A 26476-nucleotide genomic window follows, 5' to 3' on the forward strand; every position below is an offset into this window, starting at 1 on the left:
GGGGTCTGGATTATATGAAAGAGACACTGAACTGGAATAACTTAACGGTTTGGTTTTGTCCAAATCCTAATTTATCGGGCCAGTGGCTAATGACTACAATCACTCAACATCAACTGTTGTGTATCTAAGATTTCCAGTGTAATACTTTTTGGTAATCAACATAATTTTGTTTTAGCAGTTTTAACCCTTACTTGCCTGGTTATCAAATGTAGGTTTAGTTATTTGTGAAATTTGTATTTGCTCTTCCTTTTAGGGACCTGGGAATTGATGATTTACTGAGAAAGTGTGAGGAGATCCTTGAGAAGTTCAGGGATCCCAAATCTGATCCCTGCTTTAATGCCATGGCTGGGACAACTCAGTTTCAACAGGCAGCTGATGACTTGTTTAAAAAGGATGAAAGGTAAGTGTTCAGCTGGATCACTTTTATGCAATGCTTATTGTGCCCTGTTGTTTCCAGAGCTCTGCTTCTTGTTTACTCTTTAATGGTCTGATCTCAGCATACGTTGTGTTCATTTTCAGACTACTGTGTTATTGGAAGATGCAATGAATGTTTTCTACACAGAAGAGAATATACTAGTGAGGGGTACTTTATAATAACTGTGTACATGTATCCATAATCATATATATCCCTATTCATTCTAAGAATAATATGATTTTATGAAAGCCAGTAGACAACGGGACAGGTAGTTCATAGCAATTAATTGGTGCATATTTTGGGAAGCTGCAGTGAAAGACTACTTTATGAAATTTAATTAAAAAATTAACAAGATTGTTATTGTGATGCATTGATAGTTTTTAAATGGGCAGAAGCCATCAAATGAAGAAAAGAGCTATCACGAGGAACCAACTCTATTATCATCCTGAGCCCTGAGTATCTTAATTGTCTTGTTCTGAAGCAGTTCTTTTGTTGTATATGCACACTAATCAATGCCAAGGTCTGTTGGACTTCTAATATTTGCTTCTAATTTTTGTATAATGTAATGGTTTCAGCTGGTTTAAAAATTTGAAATCAATTAAATATTTAGACTATATCAAATTAGACTCAAATTATCAGCTTAAATTAAACTAAAAGACTGCTTCTATCCTGCTGTTATGAGACTATTGAATGATCCCCTAGTGTGATCAGATGGACTCTTGACCTCACAATCAACCTTCTTATGACCTTGCACCTTATTGTCTACCTGCACTGCACTTTCTCTGTAACTGTAACACTTTATTCTGCATTCTGGTATTGCTTTACCTTGTACTACCTCAATGCACTATGGTAATGAAATGATCTGTATGGATGGCATGCAAGACAAGTTTTTCACTATACCTCAGTACATGTGACAATAATAAACCAGTTTACCAATTTATATTAAGAGCACAATTACTGGGAAAGTACCATCTATCTGCAAAGTTCATCAAATGTAATTTTAAGCATAATCATCTGCTTTAACTTGCACTGTGACTTGAAATTCAGAATTATTTAATTGACATTTTTGATGAGAATGTTGCCTTGCTATTTGAAGGTGTTTTTATTTCTTAAGAATGATTTATGCCTGATGGAGGAAGGGTGATGAGGGAGGGCAGTGCAGTTATAAAATCATTTTTATTCAATGTTTAGAATGAATGGGGGGAGCGGGGTAAGAAAAACACTTTTTTTAAACAGGGCACAGCAAAAGAATCTTTGACTTGGGTGAAAATTTACCCAAAGATTCAAATCATTCCAGGAGAATTGATCTTCAGATGATGCATTAACAGGCATTCTGGCGGCTGAGAGTTTCAATCGTACAATCTCTCCATTAACCCTCCCCTCTCCTATCTCATTACGTTAGTATTTTGTATTTTAGCCAGTCCAGTTGTGAACCTTTTCCTGGCTATAGTTGCTGGTATAACCTTTTCAGGTAGATATCACTCTATACCAAAATAAATCAAGTCCGTGTTGGATTCTTAAATTTCTTTCCCGTTTGAACTAGTTTGAGTTAAATTTGCATTTATCAAAATGAAAATCATTTAGGTTTATTAGCAATTGTTTCTTTCACATATGGAACTTGATAACTGAGAAGTTGTAGATGTCAATTAACATTCATTACTGAGCACCCTGGATTAATAATCTGAATTGTTATAATCCACTTTGACACTAGTTCTTTGATTTAGATATGGGAGGTTCTGTCTTTGTTTTAGTTCTTCAGGAACTTGGGGCTATGAGTTCAATGGATTGGTCTCAAACTAGTTGGAAGTTTTAATTAGCATGCAGTTCTGTCTTCACAGTAAAAGGACAAGCATTAGATTGGTTGGAGCCTAAAGATTAATGTTAGCGGATCTCACTATAAAACTAGATGGTCAGTATGCTAATTTGTCAAGCAAAGTTGGGCTAAATTCAGGTTCCATGTATATAAGAGGGCAAATGTTGCTTTCTTGCTTCACAAATTGCAAATTGTAAGGAAATGCACATTTCACCATGTAAATGCCCACATCAACAAAATCAACTGTTTGCATTTTATGTTTCACCATTAAAGTAGTAAAAAAAAAGCCTCAAAACAATAACTTGACAGAAACAATTGACAAACTAAGGGCTTTAAGAATGGGGAAGGAATTGAGGGAACACAGCAATTCCTCGTTCAGAGGGGATTGAACAAAGTGAGATTTTTAAACACGAGTTTTGCTGGATGGATGTACATGTCCAGCTTGAATGAAAGTGAACAATGTTGTTGTGAGTTTGGGTACAAGAAGGACAGTTTTAATTGAGCTCAGTAAATGGTGGGAGGGGAGGGAGATGGGGGTGGGGGGGGGGAGAAATTAGAGGCAATTCAGATATGTTATGGGACAGTTTTAGAGAGAAAATGAGCACAGATGAGGATTTTGGCAGGAGATAAACTGGCTTGGATTCGGCAAGAAAGTAGAGGAAAAAGGTTGCAGTAGGTATGAATGAAATGTTTTCCTTTTGCACTTGTGTATTAAAACTAATAATAAAAGGACAATTGATTTGCATGGGACCTTTGATGTCATAAAATGCTTAAAGTGATTCACAAGGGCATTGTCAAAGAAAGAGACTTTAGGATAAGTGATTTCAAAAGTTTCACTGAAAGGTATAGAGAGAGGTGTAGATGGTCTTTGGGAATTGCTTATGGTAAGGTGAGGGTAGTAGGGATGCACACCGAGGCCTGTGTTTGAGGGCAGAGTTAAAGGTTATGGAGATAGGGAGGGGCAGATGAGAACTTTAAAATGGAGATATTGGTGGACTGAGTGAGCAGCCAGAATTTGTAGACCCAGTGTGGGCATTTTGTCCTTAGGCTGCAAGTTTCAAATTAAAATGGTAACAGGTCCTATTTATGTCAACAATCTGCTGGAGGAACTTAGTGGGTCGAGCAGCATCTGTGGGAGGAACAGAATTGTCGATGTTTTGGGTCGAGTTCTGATGCAGGGTTTCGACCTGAAACACCAACAGTTCCCCCCCCCACAGATGCTGCTCGACCCGTTGAATTCCTCCAGCAGACAGTTTGCTGCTCTAGATTCCAGCATTTACAGTCTCTTGTGTCTCCTATTTATGTCACAATATCCTGATTTCAATATCAAAAGAAATCTGCTGACTGAAATGCTTAAGAAGTTTGGACTTTGGCATTAAGTCTAACTTCAAAAGGGAACTTGTTCATTTGGTGTTCCCAGCCCTCTAAGGCTACTGACCCAAGTTATGAAGACAACAATAATCCATTCAAAGGAGGTGGATGAATGTAGAATGGGCAGGGTTGGATGAGAAAGCTATTGAATTGAAAGGAGAATTGAGTGGGAGACAGAAATTCCTGAGTTAATGAATAGTAGGTCTGAGGATGAGCCAACAAAGTTAATACAGATGGAGTGATTTGAAGAAAACTGAACTGCCATGAATGTAATGTTGTTAGGATGCTATACAATCATAATCTGTTTAGAACTATGTCATTTATTTCCACGAATGGAGTGTGGCCATCACAACAGCCGTTATTATGTTTTGATATGACCTTTAAGTTCATGCTATTGCTTTGTGCCTTAAATTTGTTGTATAACAGAAGCCAGGTCTCTGGCACTGGGACTGGTCCTGCTGCCCAGAAGGGAAGGGAGGAGAAGAGGAGGGCAACAGTGATAGGGGACTCGATAGTCAGGGGAACAGACAGGAAGTTCTGTGGATGTGAGCGAGAATCCCGGATGGTATGTTGCCTCCCAGGTGCCAGGGTACGGGATGTCTGATCGGGTCCACAGGATTCTTGAGCGGGAGGGAAAGCAGCCAGAAGTCGTGGTACATGTTGGTACCAACGACGTAGGTAGAAAGAGGGATGAGGTCCTGCAGAGCGAGTTTGGGGAGCTAGGCAGAAGGCTGAAGAACAGGACCTCAAGGGTAGCAATCTCAGGATTGCAGCCCGTGCCACGTGATAGTGAAGGTAGGAGTAGAGGAGATGGCAGATGAATGCGTGGCTGAGGAGTTAGTGCAGGAGGCAAGGTTTTAGATTTTTGGATTATTGGGATCTCTTCTGGGGAAGGTGGGACCTGTACAGAATGGATGGGTTACACCTGAACTCATGGGGGACCAATATCCTTGCAGGCAGGTTTGCTAGTGTGGTTCGGGAGGGTTTAAACCAGTTTGCGAGGGGGATGGGAACTGGAGGGGTAGGTCAGTGGAAGAAGTGCATGGAGTAAAGTCAGATCCAACATAAAGAGAGGCTTTGAGGAAGGAGAAGCAGAGTATAGGGTATAAAAGCAGAAAGGTGGATGGGCTAAAGTGCATTTACTTAAATGCAAGAAGTATCAGGAATAAGGTTGATGAGCTGGGAGCTTGGATAAATACGTGGAACTATGATATTGTAGCTCTTGCAGAGACTTGGCTGTCACCAGGGCAGGAACGGATATTGAATATTCCTGGATTTCAGTGTTTTAAAAGGGATGGGGTTGGGGGGGGGGGTGGAGAAGAGGAGGAGGGGTGGTGTTACTGGTCAGGGATACTATTACAGCTGCAGAAAGGGTGGATAATGTAGAAGGATCCTCTCTAGAGGCAGTATGGGTGGAAGTTAGGAACAAGAAAGGAGTATTTGATAGGCCCCCCCCCCCCCCGCCCCCCGGTAGCAGCAAGGATTCTGAGAAGGGAGGCAGATTTTGGAAAGTTGCAAGAATGAGAGGGTTGTTATCATGGGAGACTTCAACTTCCCCAATATTGATCGGCACCTGCTTAGTACCAAAGGTTTAGACAGGGCAGAGTTTGTTAAGTGTGTCCAGGACAGATTCCTGTCACGGTATGTTGACAGGCTAACTAGAAGGAATGCCATATTAGATCTAGTATTAGGTAATGAGCCGAGTCAGGTGACAGATCTCTCGGTGGGTGAGCATTTGGGGGACAGTGACCACCGCTCATGGTCAACGATAGGAGCAAAGAGGATAGGAAGATATTTAATTGGGGAAGGACAAATTACGAGGCTATAAGGCTAGAACTTGCGAGTGTAAATTGGGATGACATTTATTGAAGGGAAATGTGCTATGGAGATGTGGTCGTTGTTCGGGGATCTCTTGCAGGATGTAAGGGATAAATTTGTCTCGGTGAGGCAGAGAAGGAATGGCAGGGTGAAGGAACCATGAGTGATGAGAGGTGGAACAACTAGTTGGAGGAAGAAGGCAGCATACATAAGGTTTAGGAAGCAAGGGATCAGATAGGTCTCTTGAGGAATATAGGGTAGCAAGGAAGGAACTTAAGGGGCTGAGGAGAGCAAGAAGGGGACATGAAAAGGCCTTGGCGAGTAGGGTTAAGGAAAATCCCAAGGCTTTTTTCACTTGTGTCAAGAGCAGAAGGATGACGAGAGTAAAGGTCGGACCGATTAGAGACAAAGGTGGGAAGATGTGCCTGGAAGCTGTGGAAGTGGGTGAGGTTCTCAATGAATACTTCTCTTCAGTATTCACCAAGGAGAGGGGCCTTGATGACGGTAAGGTTAATGTTCTGGAACATGTAGATATCAAGAGGGAGGATGCGTTGGAGCCGTTAGAAAATATTAGGACAGATAAGTCCCCAGGTCCTGATGGAATATTCCCCAGGCTGCTCCACATGGCGAGGGAGGAGATTGCTGAACCATTGGCTAGGATCTTTGAGTCCTAGTTGTCCACGGGAATGGTACCGGAGAATTGGAGGGTGGCAAATGTTGTCCCCTTATTCAAAAAAGGTAGTAGGGATAGTCCAGGGAATTATAGACCAGTGAACCTTACGTCTGTGGTGGGCAAGCTGTTAGAAAGGATTCTTAGAGATAGGATCTATGGGCATTTAGAGAATCATGGTCTGATGAGGGACAGCCAGCATGGATTTGTGAAGGGCAGGTCATGTCTCACAAGCCTGATAGGGTTCTTTGAGGAGGTGATCAGGCAGATTGATGAGGGTAGTGCAGTAGATGTGGTCTAGATGGATTTTAGTAAGGCATTTGACAAGGTTCTACGCAGTAGACTTCTTCAGAAGGTCAGAGGGCATGGAATCCAGGGAGGCTTGGCCATGTGGATTCAGAATTGGCTTGCCTGTAGAAAGCAGAGGGTTGTGGTGGAGGGAGTGCATTCAGATTGGAGGGCTGTGACTAGTGGTGTCCCACAAGGATCAGTTCTGGGACCTCTACTTTTCGTGATTGTTACTAATGACTTGGATGAGGGGGTGGAAGGCTGGGTTGGCAAATGTGCAGACGACAGAAAGGTTGGTGGTGTTGTGGATAATGTGGAGGACTGTCGAAGATTGCAGAGGGACATTTATAGGATGCAGAGCTGGGCTGAGAAGTGGCAGATGGAGTTCAATCCAGAGAAGTGTGAGGTGGTACACTTTGGAAGGACAAACTCCAAGGCAGAGTACAAAGTTAATGGCAGGATTCTGGGTAGTGTGGAGGAGCAGAGGGATCTGGGGGTTCATATCCACAGATCCCTGAAAGTTGCCTCACAGGTGGATAGGGTAGTTAAGAAAGCTTATGGGATGTTAGCTTTCATAAGTCGTGGGATTGAGTTTAAGAGCCGCGAGGTAATGATGCAGCTCTACAAAACTCTGGTTAGACCACACTTAGAGCACTGTGTCCAATTCTGGTCGCCTCATTATAGGAAGGATGTGGAAGCATTGGAAAGGGCGCAGAGGAGATTTACTGGGATTCTGCGTGGTTTAGAGAGTATGCATTATGAGGAGAGACTAAGGGAGCTAGGGTTTTACTCTTTGGAGAGAAGGAGGATGAGGGGAGACATGATAGAGGTGTACAAAATATTAAGAGGAATAGATAGAGTGGACAGCCAGTGCCACTCTCCCAAAGCACCAATGCTCAATACAAGAGGGCATGGCTTTAAAGTAATAGGTGGGAAGTTCAAAGGAGATATCAGAGGAAGGTTTTTTACCCAGAGAGTGGTTGGGGCATGGAATGTGCTGCCTGGGGTGGTGGTGGAGGCAGGTACATTGGTCAAATTCAAGAGATTGTTAAATAAGCATATGAAGGAATTTAAAATAGAAGGATATGTGGGAGGAAGGGGTTAGATAGTCTTAGGCGAGGTTTAAAGGTTGGCACAACATTGTGGGCCGAAGGGCCTGTATTGTGCTGTACTGTTCTATGATTCTATGATAAATGCTAGCTAAATCTTAGTGAGACATTGAGCTTGTTGCTGCTAAAGAAATGCACAAATGGATTTTATAAAAAGATCATTAGCTACATCTCTTTATATTACTGTTCCTCCACTCATTAAGTCTTTATTACAGATGGGCCATGAGGAAGATGCATCTTGCTGGTCCATTGCTGATGTTTTTGAGAGTGTATTCAAGAAAGTCTGAACAATGATATTGCATTTATATTCCACACCCCTGTCAGTCTTATCCCATTTTCCTTTGACATTGATGATTTAAGACATTTGGTTTTCAAACTCTGGGTCATGTCTCCTGAAAGGTTGTGGTGGAAATTTAACAATGGTATTTGGAGAGCTGCAAGTGAAATGGAAACCAGCCTCCCCTCCATGGACTCTGTCTTTACCTCTCACTGCCTTGGCGAAGCAGCCAGCATAATCAAAGACCCCACCCACCTGGGTCATTCTTTCTTTTCTCCTCTTCCATCAGGTAGAAGATACAGGAGCCTGAGGGCACGTACCAACAGGCTTAAGGACAGCTTCTATCCCACTGTGATATGACTAATGAACGGTTCCCTTATATGATGAGATGGACTCTGACCTCACGATCTACCTTGTTGTGACCTTGCACCTTATTGCACTGCGCTTTCTCTGTAGCTGTGACACTTTGCTCTGTACTGTTATTGTTTTTACCTGTACTACCTCAATGCAATTGCACTATGTAATGAATTGTATGATCGGTATGCAAGACAAGTTTTTCACTGTACCTTGGTACAAGTGACAATGATAAACCGATACCAATACTAGCGTTTAGTTCTGTATAGCTCATGTGGAGAACGGGGTGGGTGCAGAAAGAATGCATCCTTCTGAAGTAGGCTTAGCAAAGCAGTTTGCAAACCAATAATTTAGCAAAATGTTGCAGTCTCACGATACCTTTGCCGCCTTGAAAGTCAATGAGCATGTTCTTGTGCTACTTCACTGTGCTGTGGATCACAGCTGAGGTCATCTTGAACTCGATGCCAAGAACTAATCAGGAGCAGGGAGCATGGCTAATTTTCTTTTAATACCACCCACCTGTGCCCATTGTAGCCTGGGAACACCCAAGGTTGCGTTTCGGAGCACTTGTGGCGATCTGAAGGCAGATATTCTGCTTTTAAAGCAAAATTAAATGCATGTTAAAGAAATGGACTTTAACTGATAGAGGATGCATGGTGTGGGGGAATGCCACACCAGCAAAGGACTTGATTTGTAAGGAAGTATTCACAATTGAAATGGGCAGAGCGAGTCAATCTGAGGAGAACCCAGAAGCTGCTGCTGTTGCTTGCTACATTACTGTTGGGCTTAAAATTGGAAACTACAGCAGAGTTTGCATGATGGACTGATTAACAATAGAGCTTTTTGAGGTAGAAATACATCCCATAAAACTTCTAGAAAGTATGAGTCTGAACCAGAAGAAATGTTGGGAAGGTTAATTAAATGCTTGGTCAAAGCTCGTAGGAGACTCTTAATTGTAGAGGAGAGAGCAGTGCTCTGGAGTATGGCCTAATGACACCAGCATTAGAAATAGAGTAAAAGTGGGTGGAGAGAGGTCTGAGAAATAGTGAATTTAGGGTGAGAAATGTCACTAAGGTTTCCGAGACAGGAGAAAGCCATTCATTAACCAGCAGTAGCCACATCAATTCCACAAGGTTTCAGCCAAGGGCTTGGTGGTCGTGTTCTTACTTTGGATCAGAAAGCTGTGGATTTGAATCCCATTCCAAGGATTTGAGCACTTTCTAGATTGACAAATCATTGTGGTCCTGTTCTGCCAGAAGTCCTATCACTAAGATGAGATGTTGCCCTCGGGTGGATATGGATAATTGCATTGTACTGTTCAAGACTGTGTAGCTGATGTCAAAATATATCTTGTCTTTGAGCTTCCAGAAGGTATTTCCTCATGTGAGGACCTTTACCCTCCAGTGTCCTGGTCTTCAGTCATACACTACAAGAGCACTCTTTCTGTTGTGTTCTTTGTTTGTGGACAGCATCTGTTCAATCATTGTAGCACACTGGTTGAAGAAGCTCCTTTTGTATTGTATAAGATTGGCTTTTTTTTTCTGATGGCAGTTAAATCCCTTGTTTTTATTTTCCTTGGGCAGGATAAGAGCAGCTGTGAAGAAAGTGGAATTATTAAGGCAACAGTCCCTTGCCAGGGCTCAGCTTTCACTGAAGGACCTTTGGTGCAGGGAGAGGGCTCAGCAGGTAAAGCATCTCACGAAATAGAAAAATGTGTTTTATTGAACAACATGAAAGCAAAGTGCTGCGGAGGCCGAAAATATGAAACTAAAACGCAGTGCTGCGAAGCGGGTTGCAACAAAGTGCATCCTCAGCAGGTTGAGCACAATCTGTGGAGGGAGAAAGAGTTAATGTTTTGGGTCAGCAACTAGTTCTGGTGAAAGGCTGACTAGTAATGACATGGTGGTAAATGTCTGTGATTCTAAATTAACTTTCTCTGAATAAAGCATTTATTGGGTAAGGCTTTGGGGAATTTCACATTTCTGTTTTCTAAAACATGCCGAGTTGAATCAGTTTGCCCTTGCTGTATGTTTGCATTTCGAAATAAACATGTACTTATATTTGGGAACCTTCTATCACTTAAGTTCATATAGACCTTGTGGTATTGAATTGTGAGAGGACTATATGACATTATCTAAGTCCTTGGCACATTGGTACAACACAGCAAAATATGATAGCATTGAAACAATGCTTTTGAGTTATTAGCAGTGATTTTTGTTTTAACCTTCAGATTACTGATTTGATTGTCTCTGAAGGAATGGAGAAGATTCATTCATACAAATTAGAAATTGCAAATAATTTGAGCCAAGCAGAGCTTCTAAAATTGGATTATGATGTTGCCATTTATAACCCTGCAATGGTGAGTATTTTTTTTGTTTTGTATAATGAATGCCCAGTGTCAGGAATGAATCACAATACAAATCAACAGTATCATGAAAATTCAGTGTTTAAATATAGTGTAAGCTACTATACTGCTCTGTGTATTCTACCTTCAATTTTATTCAGCGTTAAACAAGTGGGCTGTGTAATGTCACCATTTTCATAGCTCTTTCGGGGGATCATTTTCGTAGCTCTTTCGGGGGATGATTTTCATTGAATTTCATTCACGAGTTTGCCCAATTCAACATGAATTGTGCAATTTGGCATATTGTGAGATACTTGCACTGATCTCACAGCTGCAGTAAACAGTAAGCAGTTGTTGACTTCATTCCTTGATGATTTAATGCCAGTCAAATTCAACACTCAATCCAATGTGTTAACCGTGTATTGGAAACCCAACCATAACTCGGATGGCACGGTCTTTTTGCTGTTACTTAACAAGATCCTCAACAATTAACAAGCTAGAAGGAACTTGCTAGTTTTGAACGAACTGTGCTGTGAAAGTGCTGGCATGGTGGTGCAAAAGACCACTTTCTGGAAGTAAAGGGGCCTTCAGCATGTTCGGGGGATGGGGTAGAGGAGAGACATGACAAGGCCATGTTGGACTTCATGCCCAGTTTGTTTGGTTCTCGTGTGACAAAATCGCTATCCAAAGAATCAATCCGGTGAACCGGGTCAGCACTCCTTCAAATGCAAATATATTTTTCCTTGGGTAGGAAGACCAGACCAATGCACAATATTCCAAATCTGGTCTCAGCAGGGCCCTATATAAATGAGCATGCCTCTCTACCCTTGCTCTTGAGTTCACTTGCAGTAAAAGCCAACATGCCATTTGCATTCCTAATTGCTTGCTGTATCTGTTCTTATTAATTTTCAGTGATTTATGTCTCTGAGCACCAGCCTGCATTGTGTTGATCTGCCATGGGTTAATTGCATCTCACAATTCTAGTGGTATTCAATTTCTCTTTTGTTGTTTTCCCAGAATACTCAAACTTTTACATGTGTTGTTACTGTGATTTGGCCAGTAAAGATTACCTTGCAAGGCATATATATATAAATAAGAAAGCTTCCTATTTGCCACAGATATGGGGGCGCTATGTGGGAGGGAAGGGTTAGATAGATCTTGGAGCAAGATAAAATGTCGGCCCAACATTGTGGGCCGAAGGGCCTGTACTGTACTGTTACGTTCACATTGAATACATCTCAGCTTTTTCATGGAGTTGGTGGTAAATTCTGTACCATTATGTTTTGTAGAAGTTGATTGCCGAATCTGAGAAACTACTGCAGGATCTTGATGAAATAATGGAAGCTGGAGGAAGGACAGAAGATTGTAAGGAGAAACTCAGCAGGTTAAAAGACATGTTCCACATAGCTGTAGAACTACCCCGGCAAACTTTAAGAGCTGTGTATGACTTCTACGACATTTTTGAAAAAGTAGGTAACTTTGTAAACCAGCCAGATCTTGGGGTGGATGTGGCTAGTACCATGCTGTGAAGCAATGTGCTGAATGGTATTTCTCTTGCAGATGTGAATCACTTTAGTAATTTATTGAGGGAGTGGTTGAGATCTACATTGAGTTTCAGCTGTTTACCTAAGTTAATGGGCACTTGCAGCACTTCTTTTCACTTCTGATTACATTTTGTATCTCTGGTATTGTCCATTATCCATGTAATTTTAATGTGCTGATCTTTATGTTTAAATTCATTCAACAAACCCAGAGAACCAAATTTTAAAACTCTCTTCCTTCCAGGTTGCTGGTTGGTATCATTTACTGTTGCAAGAAATATTTTTCAAAGAGGCATTTTGTGATAATACGGTGCATAATTTGGGATTTCCTCATGAGGCAGTCCTGTGCCTTAAACCAAGCTGGCAGGACCATGTTAATCGCTTCCTGAATAAAGCTCCTCTTCCTGCTGTTGAGGAATTGGTTCGGCTCGGGCATTTGGCTGATTGCATTCCAGACACGCTTCACAGGAGGAGGGGAAAGCTGCTGTCCCATCAGTAAGTCTCAGCGTTCTTGCAAAGTATAGGGGTGAAACTGTAATATAACTCACCTGGTGGGAAACTTGACAGAAAACATTTTGCACCCAATTAACTGAAAGTAAAATCAGTCGGGCTCTAAAACCTATGACTAACTGCATCAGTTTGCGAAGTGTTTTTTTCCTTGCTAAGAATTCATTTGTGCTCTTCGTTCCGTTCCCTTCAGCCAGACTTTTGCAAGCTTCTCATAGGCTGCAGTCTAAAAATTGTTCCAACTCCTCCTTCCTCTATTTCCACTAAGGTGCTCGCCTGTTCTCAATCCGGAAAACCTCTTCTTGCGTATTCAGTGTGTCTCCTGGCAGGAACTTCAAGGGAGCTGGCTCCCAGCTGACTGTAAATCCCCAGTGAAATTCTTTGAAAGCAAGTTAAGCCATGGTCCCAGGCTTAAATTGTTAAAACACTTTAAATTAACTCGCTTCAAAACAAAATGTATTTTAAATGCCAAATATTTTGTTTAAACAAAAATTATACTTGCCTCTTTCACTTGCAGCTGCTCTTCTCCATTTAGTTGGATGGATTTGATGTCCTTCTGCAAAGTCTAACCCGGTGCTGGGTCCATGTGTTGTTTTCCCATTGTGAATTTTTAATTAATTGCAGTGTGCAACTTGACATTGCTTTACAGACTAGGTCACAGTTAGGGTTCAGTCTCGGCAACTGAGATTAGCATTAAGCTTTTGTAAAGAGCTTCCATTTTTTGTTTTTTAAAGTAGGCAAACATTTAAGATTTTCATAAAAGGATCATGTGCCTTGTCCTTGAGAGAGGATTAACAGAGGTCAAGGAAAGCTTTTGTCGGTGAGGAGTTCTTTTATTTGGAAATGTATCATTATATGTAGGCACGGTAGTGTAGTGGTTAGCATCACGCTCTTACAGCGCCAGCGACCCGGGTTCAATTCTGGCCGCTGTCTGTAAGGAGTTTGTACGTTCCCCCTGTGACTGTGTGGGTTTCCTCCCACATTCCAAAGACATACGGGTTAGGAAGTTGTGGGCATGCTGTGTTGGCCCACGAAGCGTGGCGACACATGCAGGCTGCCCCCAGAACATTCTGCGCAAAGATGCATTTCACTGTGTATCTCTATGTACATGTGACTAATAAAGAAATCTTATCTTTGATGCAACTAATAAGATATGGCTTTTTATCTTTTTACTGTGTTTTTCCCATCTGTACAGGTGTTCAGTTGTAAGAAAGCTGTTGACTTCTCCGGGACAAGTGCTGCTGATTGACTTGGAACAAGCAGTTCAGTGGCAAGAATTGTATTTAAAGGCATTCCAAAATGTATTGGTTCCTTGTGCCAGCTCGTCCATTGATACTGGCATTACTAGAGGTGCTGCAGAGGCTCTGAAGACTGCCAACGAACATGTGGTGCAAGAAGACTTCTTGAATAAATACTTACACAAACCAAACCACGAAGTTGGCTTTGAGCTGTGTGTATCCTCGGCAGAAAAGCATTTTAATAAAACTGATCCAATTCAACACAGTGGGAGCTGTTTCAGCAGTGGTTATATTGACCACAAGTTGCAGTTAACCATTCCATCAGCTCATGAACTGGCTGGTGAATGCCCTAATCAGGCAGGCAAAGCACTCAGCCAAAGGCCATCTTCTTCAATTTCTTTTGCCTCTGGAATTGATGGGACTGGCACCTGCAACTTTGAAACTCTACAATTTAATTATGAAATAGACAATGGGGAACATGGGGTAAAAAGAGCTTCAAACTCATCACTGATAACTGAAGATGCAAAACTAAATGAAGAGGCTAAAGTTGGTGGGGATGAGTCCACGTGCCAAGCAATTGATGAATTTGGGCTTGCTGATTCGTTGTCTGTGTCAAGTGAAGTACAGTCCTTCCCAAAAATTAATCCAAATGCTTTAAACTTTGAGATAAAGGTGAGCCGGTCAGCTAGCTTGCCCAAGAATCCTTGGATTAGCCTTTCCGTTGAGGACCTTGAGAAATCCTATGTGGTCACAATTACTCCCAAAAAGCCTGTATTGGAGACACAAAATTTCAAACCTACAATTGATGGAATCTGTGATATGGTACAGAAGAATGAAGAGAGGAAGGCGACTGGGTTTAGTGGCATGACTCCCTGTCTGAACAAACTGAACCCTACCGAGACCACGTCATTTGAGAATGTGGCTACGGAAAAGGAACAAGTTTTTGTTACTGAACAATGTGCTGTGCACACCAGTGAGAGATTTAATCATGCACACGGCCTCAAAGAACAGAATCTGGATCCTTCTAAAAATGTTGAAAATCTTGAAAATGAGAACCCGGAAATTCCCTATGATAGTTACGAATTTTTTGGCTCCAAAATGCTACTGGAAGGGAGTGACGGTGAAAGGTACGACTCTATTTCTTTTCCATCCCACCTATAGTCAAATTCTCCACACGAGACTTTGAGAATCCATTGAATGCTCCTCGATATTTACCAACCAATCTGGTTTACTTTTCCTGATGAAAGGGATCAATCATGGAAGGGGACAGGAGCAGAGGGCAGTTGGCCCATTGTGGTTGTGGAAGTTGTTTCAATCCGGCCCATTCATCAATGTTTTGCCCACAGCACTGCAATGCTTTCTCCTGTTAATTATATTCACTTTTGAAAATTAATATTGAATTTGTTCTCATCCGTCTTCCAGGCAGTACCTTTCAAGTCCTCGTTAGCTGTGTAGAAGGATTTCTCCTCACCTTGCCTCTGACACTGCAGCCAATTATGTTAACTCGGTGTTTTTTTAAGCACCCATTAAATCTCTCGTGTTGCTTTTGTTCCATTGAGGAAAACTGCAGCTTCTCTCATCTCTCCAATAGCTGAAGTGTCTCGACCTAGTACCATCCTAGTAAATTTTCTCTACACCTGTTCAATGCCTTTTCAACTGTCCTGAATTGTGGTGCTCAACACACTTGGGTGAATTTATTTGAGTGAGTTTTGCTGGAGTCGCTCAAAACATGGCATTCAAATCTTTATTTGAATTTTACTTTATCATTTAAAAGTTGCCCTTTTAAATAAATTCGATATGCATTAATGTGCTAATGAGGCATTCCAGAGAATGATAGCACGTAAGTCTAATACACCAGTTCCACTCCATGACCAGGCCTATTTTCTGATTTGGTTGAGCTGAAGTGCTGATCGGGAGGTGGTACAGTCCTTTGTAAATAGGGAATAGCAATCAGAAAATGAAAGTTTTAAAAAGCTACAGATGCTGAAAGTCTGAAATAAAATCAGAAAAATGCTGGAAACATTCAGCAGTTCTGGTTGCCATACAATAGGAAGGATACAGAAAAGATTCACAAGGAAGTTACCAGGATTGGGGGGCTTGAGTTATAAGGAGAAATTAGATAAACTATCCTCCCTGAAACAAAGGAGGCTGAGGGGTGATCATAGAGGTTTATAAAAATCATGAGGGGCATATATGAGGTGGATGGTCACAATCTTTTTCCCAGAATAAAGGAGTCGAAAATAGAGGGCATAGGTTTAGAGTGAGAGGGGTAAGATTTAAAGGGGATCTGAGGGAGCAAGTTTTTCAATCAGGGTGGTGGATATGGGGAGCAAGCTGCCAGAGGACATGGTAGAGGCGGGTACAATTAATGTTTTAAAGACATTTGGACAGGAACGTGAATGTCAGAATCAGGTTTATTATCACTGACATAAGCCGTGAGATTTGTTGTTTTGCAGCAGCAGTACAGTGCAAGACATTAAAATTACTACAAGCTGTATAAAAAATATAAATAGTGCAAAAGAGGGATATGGGGCAAATGGGTCTTGCTCAGGAAGGCACCATGGATGAGTTGGACCAAAGGGCCTGTTTCTGTGTTGTGTTTAACTCTGTGTCTAGGTCGGGCTCATCTGTGGAAAGAGAAACAGTTAACGTTTCGGCTCAGTGACCCTTTGTCAGAAATAGGAAAGAGAGATAACACAGGTGACAGCAGGTGGCAGCAGGGATGGATAAGACAAAGGGGATATCAGTGGAGTGAGGCCAGGTCAAGTGGGACAGTTAGAGGGTGGCTCTGCTTGTCATGTGTTGCCAATTGCAGGATTGTTGGACATGTCCAACAGGTTGGGCTGTACTAATGGAGAGAGAAAACTTGTGGCAATAGGAAACACTTGGCACAGTGAGATCTTGTTTTATGTCCACGAAAGGTGAAGGAACCTGCGTGTAGACAAGTCTGTTAGGTCTGAACTTATGAATAAGAATGTGGTGAAGGGAGAAAGTAAATCTAAGATGGATTCAGAAATGTTCAGCATTTTGGGTAACATTTGTAGGGAAATGAGTAACGTTGTTTTGGGTGTGGAATCTTTTCCTCTCCCAGTAATGTCCAACATTTGTAGCCAATGGCTGTTTTGCATTTATTATGAGAACTTTGATACGTTGTGCAGAAAACACACTGGGTTAACTGAACCAATGACGTGTGACTGGGAGATGGAGCAAGAGAAGCTTCAGAATGATGTGGAAAAGCTGCTGCTGAAGACTGCCAAAATATTGGAGGTAAATGGTAAAATACTTGCGTGCAATTGAGCCTTTATATTTAATCATAATGTATGTGCATGCACAGGAGGAAGGAGAAAACACCTGAATCAAGAAAGTGGAAGGATTGGACAGGCACAAGGGGTGAACGTTACAGGGGTATGTTGGGCCATTCCATTGAAGGATTTGTAGATAATGAAGTTTGGTAAATGAGGGTGGTGCAAGGGTCAATCTAGACCTGCAGGGTTTCAGAATGATTTGGGATTTATGGACGTGAAGAGTTTCGATGCGGAGAATGAGGTGCATTGTAGACGTGAAGCCTCAATGCAATGAAATAAAATGCGGGAATTATGCTACTGTCTTGGAGTATGGGGTCAGTCACTTAGGACTGAAATGAGGAGAAATTTCTTCATTCAACAAATGGCAGATCTTTGGAATCCTCCCCTGGAGGATTATAGATGCTAGATCATCAGATTCATTCAATACAGATCATTCAATTTCTGGATATTAGAGGAATCAAGGGATATGGAGAGGACAGGAAAATGAAGTTGAGCTAGAAAATAAATATCTTGTTGAATGGTGGAGCAGGCGCAAGGGGCTGAACAGTCTACTATTCCCATTTCTCGTTCTTGAGTACTCAGTGGGTCAGAGGAACAAAGGTTAATGTTTCATGATGAATCTTCATCAGAACTGGGAAAAGTTAGAGGTGAAACTCCTATTTAGATGCTGTGAAAGGGGGCAGGTACAGAGATGGCTGATTGAAGGGATGGTCTACAATAGGGTGGAAGGCAGAATAGATTAAATAGCATAAAGGGGAATGGTGCAAGGTGAATGATGGTGTGAGAAAACAATAGACGATACAAGTGCAAAATAATTATTTGAAGCTACAGAGCAATGTGTAGTGGCTGTTAGAAATGTTTATCTGAAGTTTCTGAACACAAATGTTGTATCAGGTTGGAAGCTAAGGAAGTGATTTGCTAACTGCAAAGGTGAAGTAACAATACAGAGGGGCAGTTTGGATGGAATACGTTCACAGTCCATTGATTTTGATGACTTCCTGTCCCGAAGAAAACTGGATTTGATTTTGGAAGAGATCAATTATATAATGCACAGTAAATCTAAGTTTTTTTTTGAATCCATTGATCTTCCTATCATGCCCACAATTTTACTACAACGTTTACTATTTTCTCTGCTCCCTCCTCTCTGGGACTACATTCTAGCAACGACATAGGCACCTATGGTTTTTACCATTTGAACCAAGTGGCTGTCGTTTATGTCTCACTAGGCCACATAACTGCAGAATTAGATCATATTCAGGCGTGTAATGGAGATAGAGAAACTGGGAAACACAAGTACTCGTAGAAAGCAGAGTAGGATGAATAACCATGGGGAATTGGTAGGATTATAGTGGGTATCAATGTGAAGATGATAGCAAGAAATTTGGGAAGAGTTGGGATAGATCGCAATGGACGAAAATTTGAACCATAGTTCATTAAATTTTACTGGAATGGACAGAAGCTGTAACCAGTACCCTCTCAGACATTAGGATCATTGAAAAAGAAGTCAGGAAGATGGTCAAATGCATCCGTACAGCGTTCAATGCATCCTATAAAAATGGGCTTCCTATAGTGATATTACCTGAAGAAAGTAAGAAAATCTTGCACCTAAAACTTAATCCTGTCTTTCGACTTATTCAAAAACCTGCTGTGTATCTCCATCACTTAGTCTTTATTTAAGAAGACAACATCCAAGTGGCATCTTCCTGTTTTTTATTGACCTTGATGAATGTGTGGAAAATCACAGGTTTTACAGCATTTAAAATGATCCCATCATTTGTACCCAGGAGGAAGAATCTGTGCTCAGACAAGAAAATGAGCTGGAGCTTCTCTTGCAATTGGAAGATGGGGAAAGCAGTGACGATCCTGAAGAGAACCACTCTACATCTGATAAGCACCAAGGGACCATGAGCAGTGGAAAGGTAAAGCTCTCAAAGATGATTCTGTCAAGGTGTTTTGTAAAATTGCATAGACAAATGTTTTAATTACTTGCATTTGATATGAATTTGGTGTAATAATTGGGTTGAATATCTGAAAATGTCATTGCATTCAAGCATAGCTGTATGTAGTCCAAAACTTATTTAATATCCTTTGCAAGCATCGACCTTCCCTTTTGATTGTGATGAAAACTATAACAACTAATTTTTGAAAGAGTGCACCTGGCAGGTAGCTTTGCCTACTGACCTCGAGTGTGGATACCTTCCACTGTGATTGTCTATCTGTTAGAATTATAGAAGAGTACAGCACAATACAGGCTCTTTGACCCACAATGTTGTGCCAACCTTTAAACCTCGCCTAAGACCATCTAACCCCTTCCTCCCACATATCCCTCTACTTTAAATTTCTCCATATGCTTATCTAGCAATCTCTTGAATTTGACCAATGTACCTGCCTCCACCACTGCCCCAGGCAGCGCATTCCATGCCCCAACCACTCTCTGGGTAAAAAAAACCTTCCTCTGATATCTCCCTTGAACTTCCCACCCATGGCTTTAAAGCCATGCCCCCTTGTATTGAGGATTGTGCTTTGGGAGAGAGGTGCTGGCTGTCCACTCTATCTATTCCTCTTAATATTTTGTACACCTCTATCATGTCTCCTCTCATCCTCCTCTCCATAGAGTAAAGCACTAGCTCCCTTAGTGTCTCCTCAAATGCATACTGTCTAAACCAGGCAGCATTCTGGGAAATCTCCTTTGCACCCTTTCCAATGCTTCCACATCCTTCCTATAATGAGGTGACCAGAACTGGACACAGTACTCTAAGTGTGGTCTAACCAGAGTTTTGTAGAGCTGCATCATTACCTCGTGGTTCTTAAACTCTATCCCATGACTTATGAATGCTAACATCCCATAAGCTTTCTTAACTACCCTAACCATCTGTGAGGCAACTTTCAGTGATCTGTGGATATGGACCCCCAGATCCCTCTGCTCCTCCACACTACCCAGAATCCTGCCATTAACTTTGTACTCTGCCTTGGAGTTTGTCCTTCCAAAGCGTACCACCTCACATTTTTCCGGATTGAACTCCATCTGCCATTTCTCAGCCCAGCTCTGCATCCTATCGATGTCCCTCTGCAATCTTCGACAATCCTCCACACTATCCACAACACCACCAACCTTAGAATTAAAGAATAGAAAATGGTTAGGGAATCATGTTTCCAGTTTCCTGACAAATACCACAATCTCTCTACTTGTTAAATTACCCTGTTAGAGAGCATCCAAATTTGTCTTGGAAACATTGGGGCAGATTTTTGTGTTCTGTATCTTGCCCAGAGCTCTGTAGACCAAGGGCCCACTTTAGGAATTCTGATGCAGGTATTGTTCTCTCTCATTCCACCCATCCCTTGTTCTATTTGTCTGGCAAAATGTTAAACCTAAAGATCTTCAATAAGGTAACATTTTGTAAAGTGTTCCTGAACAATTAAAAATGAAGTTAATGGTCTGATCTCATTATCCCTCCAAATGCTGATTGTACCTTCTGGGAGCCAGGAGTGAGCTGATACGAATTTGATGGGGAAAATTGGCAGAGCACGTTTTGTGCTTGGGCTGAGAGATGAGGCCTTGGTAATTCCATTTCCACCCTGGTACCTTAAGTCAACATGGTGGTACAGCAGTCGGTGTGTTGTCTCTTGGGCCCAGAGGCCCATTCTTCAATTCTGACCAGGGTGGGTGGTATCCTGGGTGCAATGTGTACATTTCTGTGCGATCGTGTTGGTTTCCTCCGAGTATCCCAAGTGGGGAGAAAATAATCATTCTTTCTTTTTCAATCTTTTTATTAAATTTCAAATTAATACACATAACAATAGTGATTATACACATGGTGCGAAGAGATCGGGATTACAATAGTAGCAATTGACATATACAAACACGGAGTAAAATCTATAATCTGAAGCTCCCAATGTCTTACTAAGTGAACATGATACAAAAGAATTTGAGAGGAAATTTGATTATATGAAAAGAGAACCCCAAAACTAAAAAAAAATAAACACAAGCAAACCAAAAACTGCAAAAAAAAAAGCTGGACTGTTATTTCTTGGGTTAAAAAACATTATGTCGTTAGCTCCGCTCCTCTATATTGAAATAGAACGTTATCAAAAGGGATTCGAAAAAGGTCTGCTTACATCATATGGAAATACTGAATAAATGGGCTCCAAATTTCCTCAAATTTAATATTTAAAGATGCCTTATTAGTAGAAAATAATCAAAGGGGAGTTGATGGACACGTGTGAGAGAGAATAAGTTGCAGGGGCGCAGGGGAATAGAAGGAGGGGGGAATGGGACTAGGGGGAATTGTTCCCTGGGAGCTGATGTGGACCGGATGGGCTGATTGTCTTCCTCCTGTGTCATTATAAATATAAATGGTCATCAGTCAAACAAAATGTAGGTCATTAACAGGAAAAATGTTTCCCTTGACAGGGTCCCAACAATGATTTTCATTTTAGCTTCAAGAGAATAAATGTTAGATTACCAGGCATCCATGTGGTTCCTTTGGATGAGACTCTATTTCAGTAGAATAATGCCTGGTTTTGTTTTTTCAGCCCCCGGCTAATCTCACCACCTGTATAGAATGGGCTAGGATTCAGGCTAATTATTTGAGGGAACATCAATTTGCAAGTTCACAGTACTGTTCAATCTTAAATTATTTCTCTGGTTTGTGCCTGTCTCACTCACTCAAATGAAGCTTTTGTTACAGGTGATGATGTCTCTGAACGAGCTTTCAGAAGCCGGAGTGATTGGATTGGAGGACTATACCTGGCCTGAAACGGGACCGCATGAATTTCGCTGCAGTTGCACGTGTCCACATTTAAGTCGTGATGTTGAGCATACACAAGAAGAAAGAGGTTTCAAACATTACAGTGGTTTTTGCTCTGCAAACTGTACTGCTGCTCCATCTGTTCCAGGGTCACACTGGGTGCACCACAGCGATTCCAGGTTGCTGCAAGAGTTGGAAGAACTTAATCAAATAGAGGACAGAATTCTGGAAGAGAACTTGAAAATAAGAGAATTGTGTTGCTCTGAGGAAGAGCAGAGTGTTGAAATTCCAATTTCTCATGTGTCAAACACAGGCCAGTCAAACACAGGCCAATCAAACACCAGCAAAGATAGAATACGGTTCTTGATGGAGCTGGAAAGGGAGAAGAAGGAGGTTGAGAAAATGGAGCAAAGTCTAGTGAGGGAAGAGAAAATGAGAGGCAAAAATTTGAAGAAACAGCCACAAGTATCTTCAAAGACAAAATATGATAACCAAAAGAAACGTGCAACAAAATCTTCAGCACGTGATACAATTTCTAATTTAAAAGCCAATCCAGTGGTTGAAGTAAAAAGCCAGTTTCTTTTGGCAGGAAGGAATTTAAAGTCCAATGATAAATGCAAGATAAATGCTATCTATTCAGATTCAAGTCAGGACCCTGCTTGCCTCAAAGTTTCTCAGGCCAAACTGCAGATTGGTCATAGCAGAAATAAAGTCACCAAAACAGTACAATCCGAAAAAAGTTGCTTGCAAGACCACTGTCTTGATCTGACCATGAATAATAATGTTTCTATCCGTGAAGAAAAAAATCTATCAAGTACAATTGATGGCCAAATATTTATTTCCCCATTGCACAATGAACCCTGTATACAATCAGATAAAATAGAACATGAAATTAATAATGGAATCTCAGAAGAAATCCAAGTAGAAAGCAGGCAGGAGATTGATGGTCCAGATTGGTTTGCATTGACAGATGAGTGCAAGGGACGGGACAGTGTTGATGCTGAGGCTGTCTATTTTAGTCCAGCAGAGGGAGACATTAAGAAAAACGGCACTTTGCATCTTGAAGTCGACAGAAATGGAACTCTTAGACAGTCTGCTAATTCACCTGAGAGTGAAATCATTGACAGTAATGAGAACTGTAGAGCAGACTGCAAAAACCAAGGAGACCCAACTCTACAGACCAACCAAAAGCCAAAACCAGCACTGCGGACTAACGTTCCTGCCAACGTGGAAAAGCTTACAGCTCGTGCAATTTCTCAGGAAAACTCTGACAGATCTCATGGAAGTACCATTATGGCAAAATGTGGTAACAAGAACAAGCAAAGACTTCCAGTACCCAGACCCAGAAAAACTATTAAACAGTGCCAAACCAAAAGTCACCCAGAACAGTACTTGGAAGGTTCTGGTCCTTTCCGGAAACATACTGAGCATGCAGAAACTTCAGCATTAGTGGGCACCTGCTCGGTTTCAAAGGAGCCCAGAGCACAAGTGCCTATGATGGCTGGTGCTGGACACAAGTCTAATCCCAATTTCCAAATTGGGAACAAAAATAAATCACAAGGCTTCAGAAAGGACACGATGAGTAAAAATTCTACCAAACTCCCTGACAGCCCAGTAAATGTAAAGGTCGAACAAGTAGATTGCAAGAAAGCTAATTCCAGCACTGAAGCAGGTTCTTTATTTAACTCCACTGAGAACAGAAATATGTGTTCTTGGGGAAAAGGTTCCAAATTGGTGGTAAATGGAGGTGTGTGTGATGAAGGTAAATGCAATGAACAGCACATTCTTTTATGTAATGAAGTAAAGCAGGAAGCCAGTACAATTTGCAGTAGCAGCTTAGAATCAAGAGAGAATTGCATACCTGAAATGTTGCATTGTAATGAATCCAGAAATATTGGCACTCAGAAAGGTTCTGTACGTATGACTGATGATTCAATCCATTTGCATGATTTTACAAATCAAGACATGTATCCTGTATTTGAAGATTGCCATGCAAGAGTGTCTGTGACATTTAATCCAGCAATGAGTGCACACACTTTTCAAGCATCTGTTTTCAAGGTAACAAAATTTTTTTTTAATGAGGACAGCTATTTGTCTATCATGGTTGTGATTTCGCTTTTGTGAATTCAGTTTATAGGCAACAAGACTTTGAGAATCTGGATTTTGGGCTGAATCGGTCAATAATTTTTAGGAATGACGATTTTTTAAAAATGGTCAAAAGACAAATGAAGAATGAGTTTATGATTTAATTTCAAGTGCAAGCCTTGTAAAATATCTCCCATAGTAGCATTTAGTGGGCTAAATCACCGTAATCTAGGAAAAGCTCTCTGAATAACCAGAAATGAATTTTCCACATAATTACAATGTAGTTTGGGAGGTCAAACAGAATAAGATGCACATTATTTGATATTTGAAGCTTGTCTTTTAAATTTTGAGCTTGTATCTAAAATCAGAAAAAGATTACTTAGATTGGGCTGGCAGTATTGTGAGTGCCTATTTGTTTCTAAATGTGTATGGGCATTGCAATCAAGTCTAACATTAATTTCCCATCCCATGCATTTCAAGGATAGTTAAGAGTCCAACACATTGGTGTGGATCTGGATTTGCCGATAAACTAGACTGGGTAAGGATTGATGATTTCCTTTCCTAAAGGGCAAAAGTGAATGGGATGATATTTAACAGTAACCTTTTAGTTTCAAGATCACTTTTACTGGTTCTACTTTTTCAGTCCTGATGCATTTAATTGACTCAATTTTATTTTCACAGCTATTGAGGTAGGACCTGTATGTGTGCCTTTGAAAATCAAATATTTTGTCTCAGCAGTTTTGCTGAAATCAGGATTGTTGCAACAACACAGACCAAGGACTTGTATCTTCCTGTTCACTGTCTTTATAACAAGATGATATAAAGTTTGAGGGTATTTAACAGAGGGAAGAAGGTGCAATTGCCACATGTTTCAAATTCTCTCCAAAGTGCTTTGAGGCCAATGAGGTCATTTTGAAGAGTAGTTTCCTTGTAATATAAGCATCTATTTGTGTCCAGAAAGATCCCTCAAACTCTAATGGGATAAATGACCAGTTAAACTGGCATAAAAGCAGAAGATGCTGGAGAGAGAGTAGCAGTTAACATTTCGGGTCATTGATCTTTTATCAACATGAAATGTTAGCTCATTTTCTCTCCACAAGTGCTGAGTTACGAGCATTTATGATGGTTGGGCAAGAGTCTCACACCACCAACCTGAATTTTCAGCATGTGTGCTTTGCTCCATTTTTTTATTGTATCATGTTGGTTGCCTATAAACTTTATTGCTTACAAACTCATCTCCATTGTTTTTAAAAAGGTGAATCCCAAAATTGACACAAGTTAGTTCACCAGCTACAATTTAATAATGCCCGGTTTAAAGCTCTTAAATACCTAAGAGGGTTTGGGAAAGTGTGCAGACTGTTAACAGATGTTTATTTTCTGTCTCTAGCAGGTCTGTGATTATAAAACACCAATTGTATTGGACACTGGTTCTGGCCTGATGAAAGCAGGCTTTGCGGATCAGGAACTACCAACAACTATATTTCCCACAGTAATTGGACGGCCCAAATATGAGGTAAATATTGCAAACAGTCAGGTCACAGTGAAGCAGCCAGACTAATTGTAAACTTCAGTGATCAATTTCTGAAAGTAAGAGTTTTCATACAGGATCAGATTTCACAACAATGCCATCAATCTTTGTGTAGCTAATTTTTATGTTGAAATTTACTGTGCTGCAGATTGTATTTTTCCAGTTTCCTTGTTTCCCAAATAACTTTCGAGCATTTAGACATAATATGTGATGAATTTAATAATTAATGCCCTTTACTTTGACAGATACTGTGATGTGATATAGAACAGATTTCTTTAAGGTTGAATCCTGAGTTTCTTCTTTCCCAAGTTTTAAAAAAATTATCAAATACTGCTGTTTAATCCAAATTCGATTGTTGAGATTGCACAAATAAGTGCTTGTTTTTGAGCAAACATATAATTAGGATTGATTTTTAATGCAGATAACTTTGAATCAATAGGAGTAAGCTGAGTGATTACTCCTCCCACGTGATTTTCACCATCTCTGCAGAATTTCTCCCTGTTTTTTAATTCTGGACATGGAGCCACGGATACCAGGTGAAGTGCTTCCCCAGGGCTGCTTATTGGTCTGCTTCTGCTGAGGTGCCTGCCTCTATGGGCATTATGTTCCAGTTCATCAGTTCCAATCCAATGGAAGGACAGGCTTCCTGGTGGGAGAGCCAGCCTGCAGGAATAGGTTGGGCTGAGGCTTAGGCTGAATACTTGAGGCCTGGCGCAATTTGATTTCTCCCTCTCTTGGTTCACGATGTTTTGGTGATCTGAGTGTCTGTGGGCAAGTCCAGCATTCGTTGGCCTTCAGAAGGTGGTTGTGAGCCACCCCCTTGAACTGCTGCAGTCATATTGGGCAGGGATTTTCAGAAGTTAAGCTCTGCAGCAGTGAAGGACTGGTGATATATTTCCAGGTCAAGGGGGTGCACAATTTGGAGGGGAACTGCAGGCGGTGGTGCTCCAATTCACTTCTGCCCTTGTCCTCAATGTTTTGGAAGGTGCTGTGGGAGTAGCCTAGGTGAATACATGCAGTGCATTTTGTAGATGATACACAGTATGTACCTGTGGTGGATTGAAT

General features: G+C 41.2%; 1 protein-coding gene across 2 annotated transcripts in view; it reads left to right on the forward strand.

Annotated features, from left to right (window-relative positions):
* LOC127574807 (uncharacterized) overlaps positions 1-26476 on the forward strand; it is a 64160-nt gene that overhangs the window by 18138 nt on the left and 19546 nt on the right. The window contains exons 8-17 of one of the 2 annotated variants that reach the window (XM_052024180.1): positions 254-400; positions 9699-9801; positions 10346-10474; positions 11749-11928; positions 12245-12495; positions 13703-14872; positions 16904-17012; positions 18835-18969; positions 21739-23856; positions 25274-25396. In XM_052024180.1, the coding sequence (XP_051880140.1) occupies positions 254-400; positions 9699-9801; positions 10346-10474; positions 11749-11928; positions 12245-12495; positions 13703-14872; positions 16904-17012; positions 18835-18969; positions 21739-23856; positions 25274-25396 (4465 nt within the window). Of the gene's footprint in view, positions 1-253; positions 401-9698; positions 9802-10345; positions 10475-11748; positions 11929-12244; positions 12496-13702; positions 14873-16903; positions 17013-18834; positions 18970-21738; positions 23857-25270; positions 25397-26476 lie in introns of both variants that reach the window. The other variant, XM_052024179.1, reaches the window with a different exon arrangement.

The sequence above is a fragment of the Pristis pectinata genome, chromosome 10 (genome assembly GCF_009764475.1).
Source record: "Pristis pectinata isolate sPriPec2 chromosome 10, sPriPec2.1.pri, whole genome shotgun sequence".
NCBI classification, from domain to species: Eukaryota; Metazoa; Chordata; class Chondrichthyes; order Rhinopristiformes; family Pristidae; genus Pristis; species Pristis pectinata.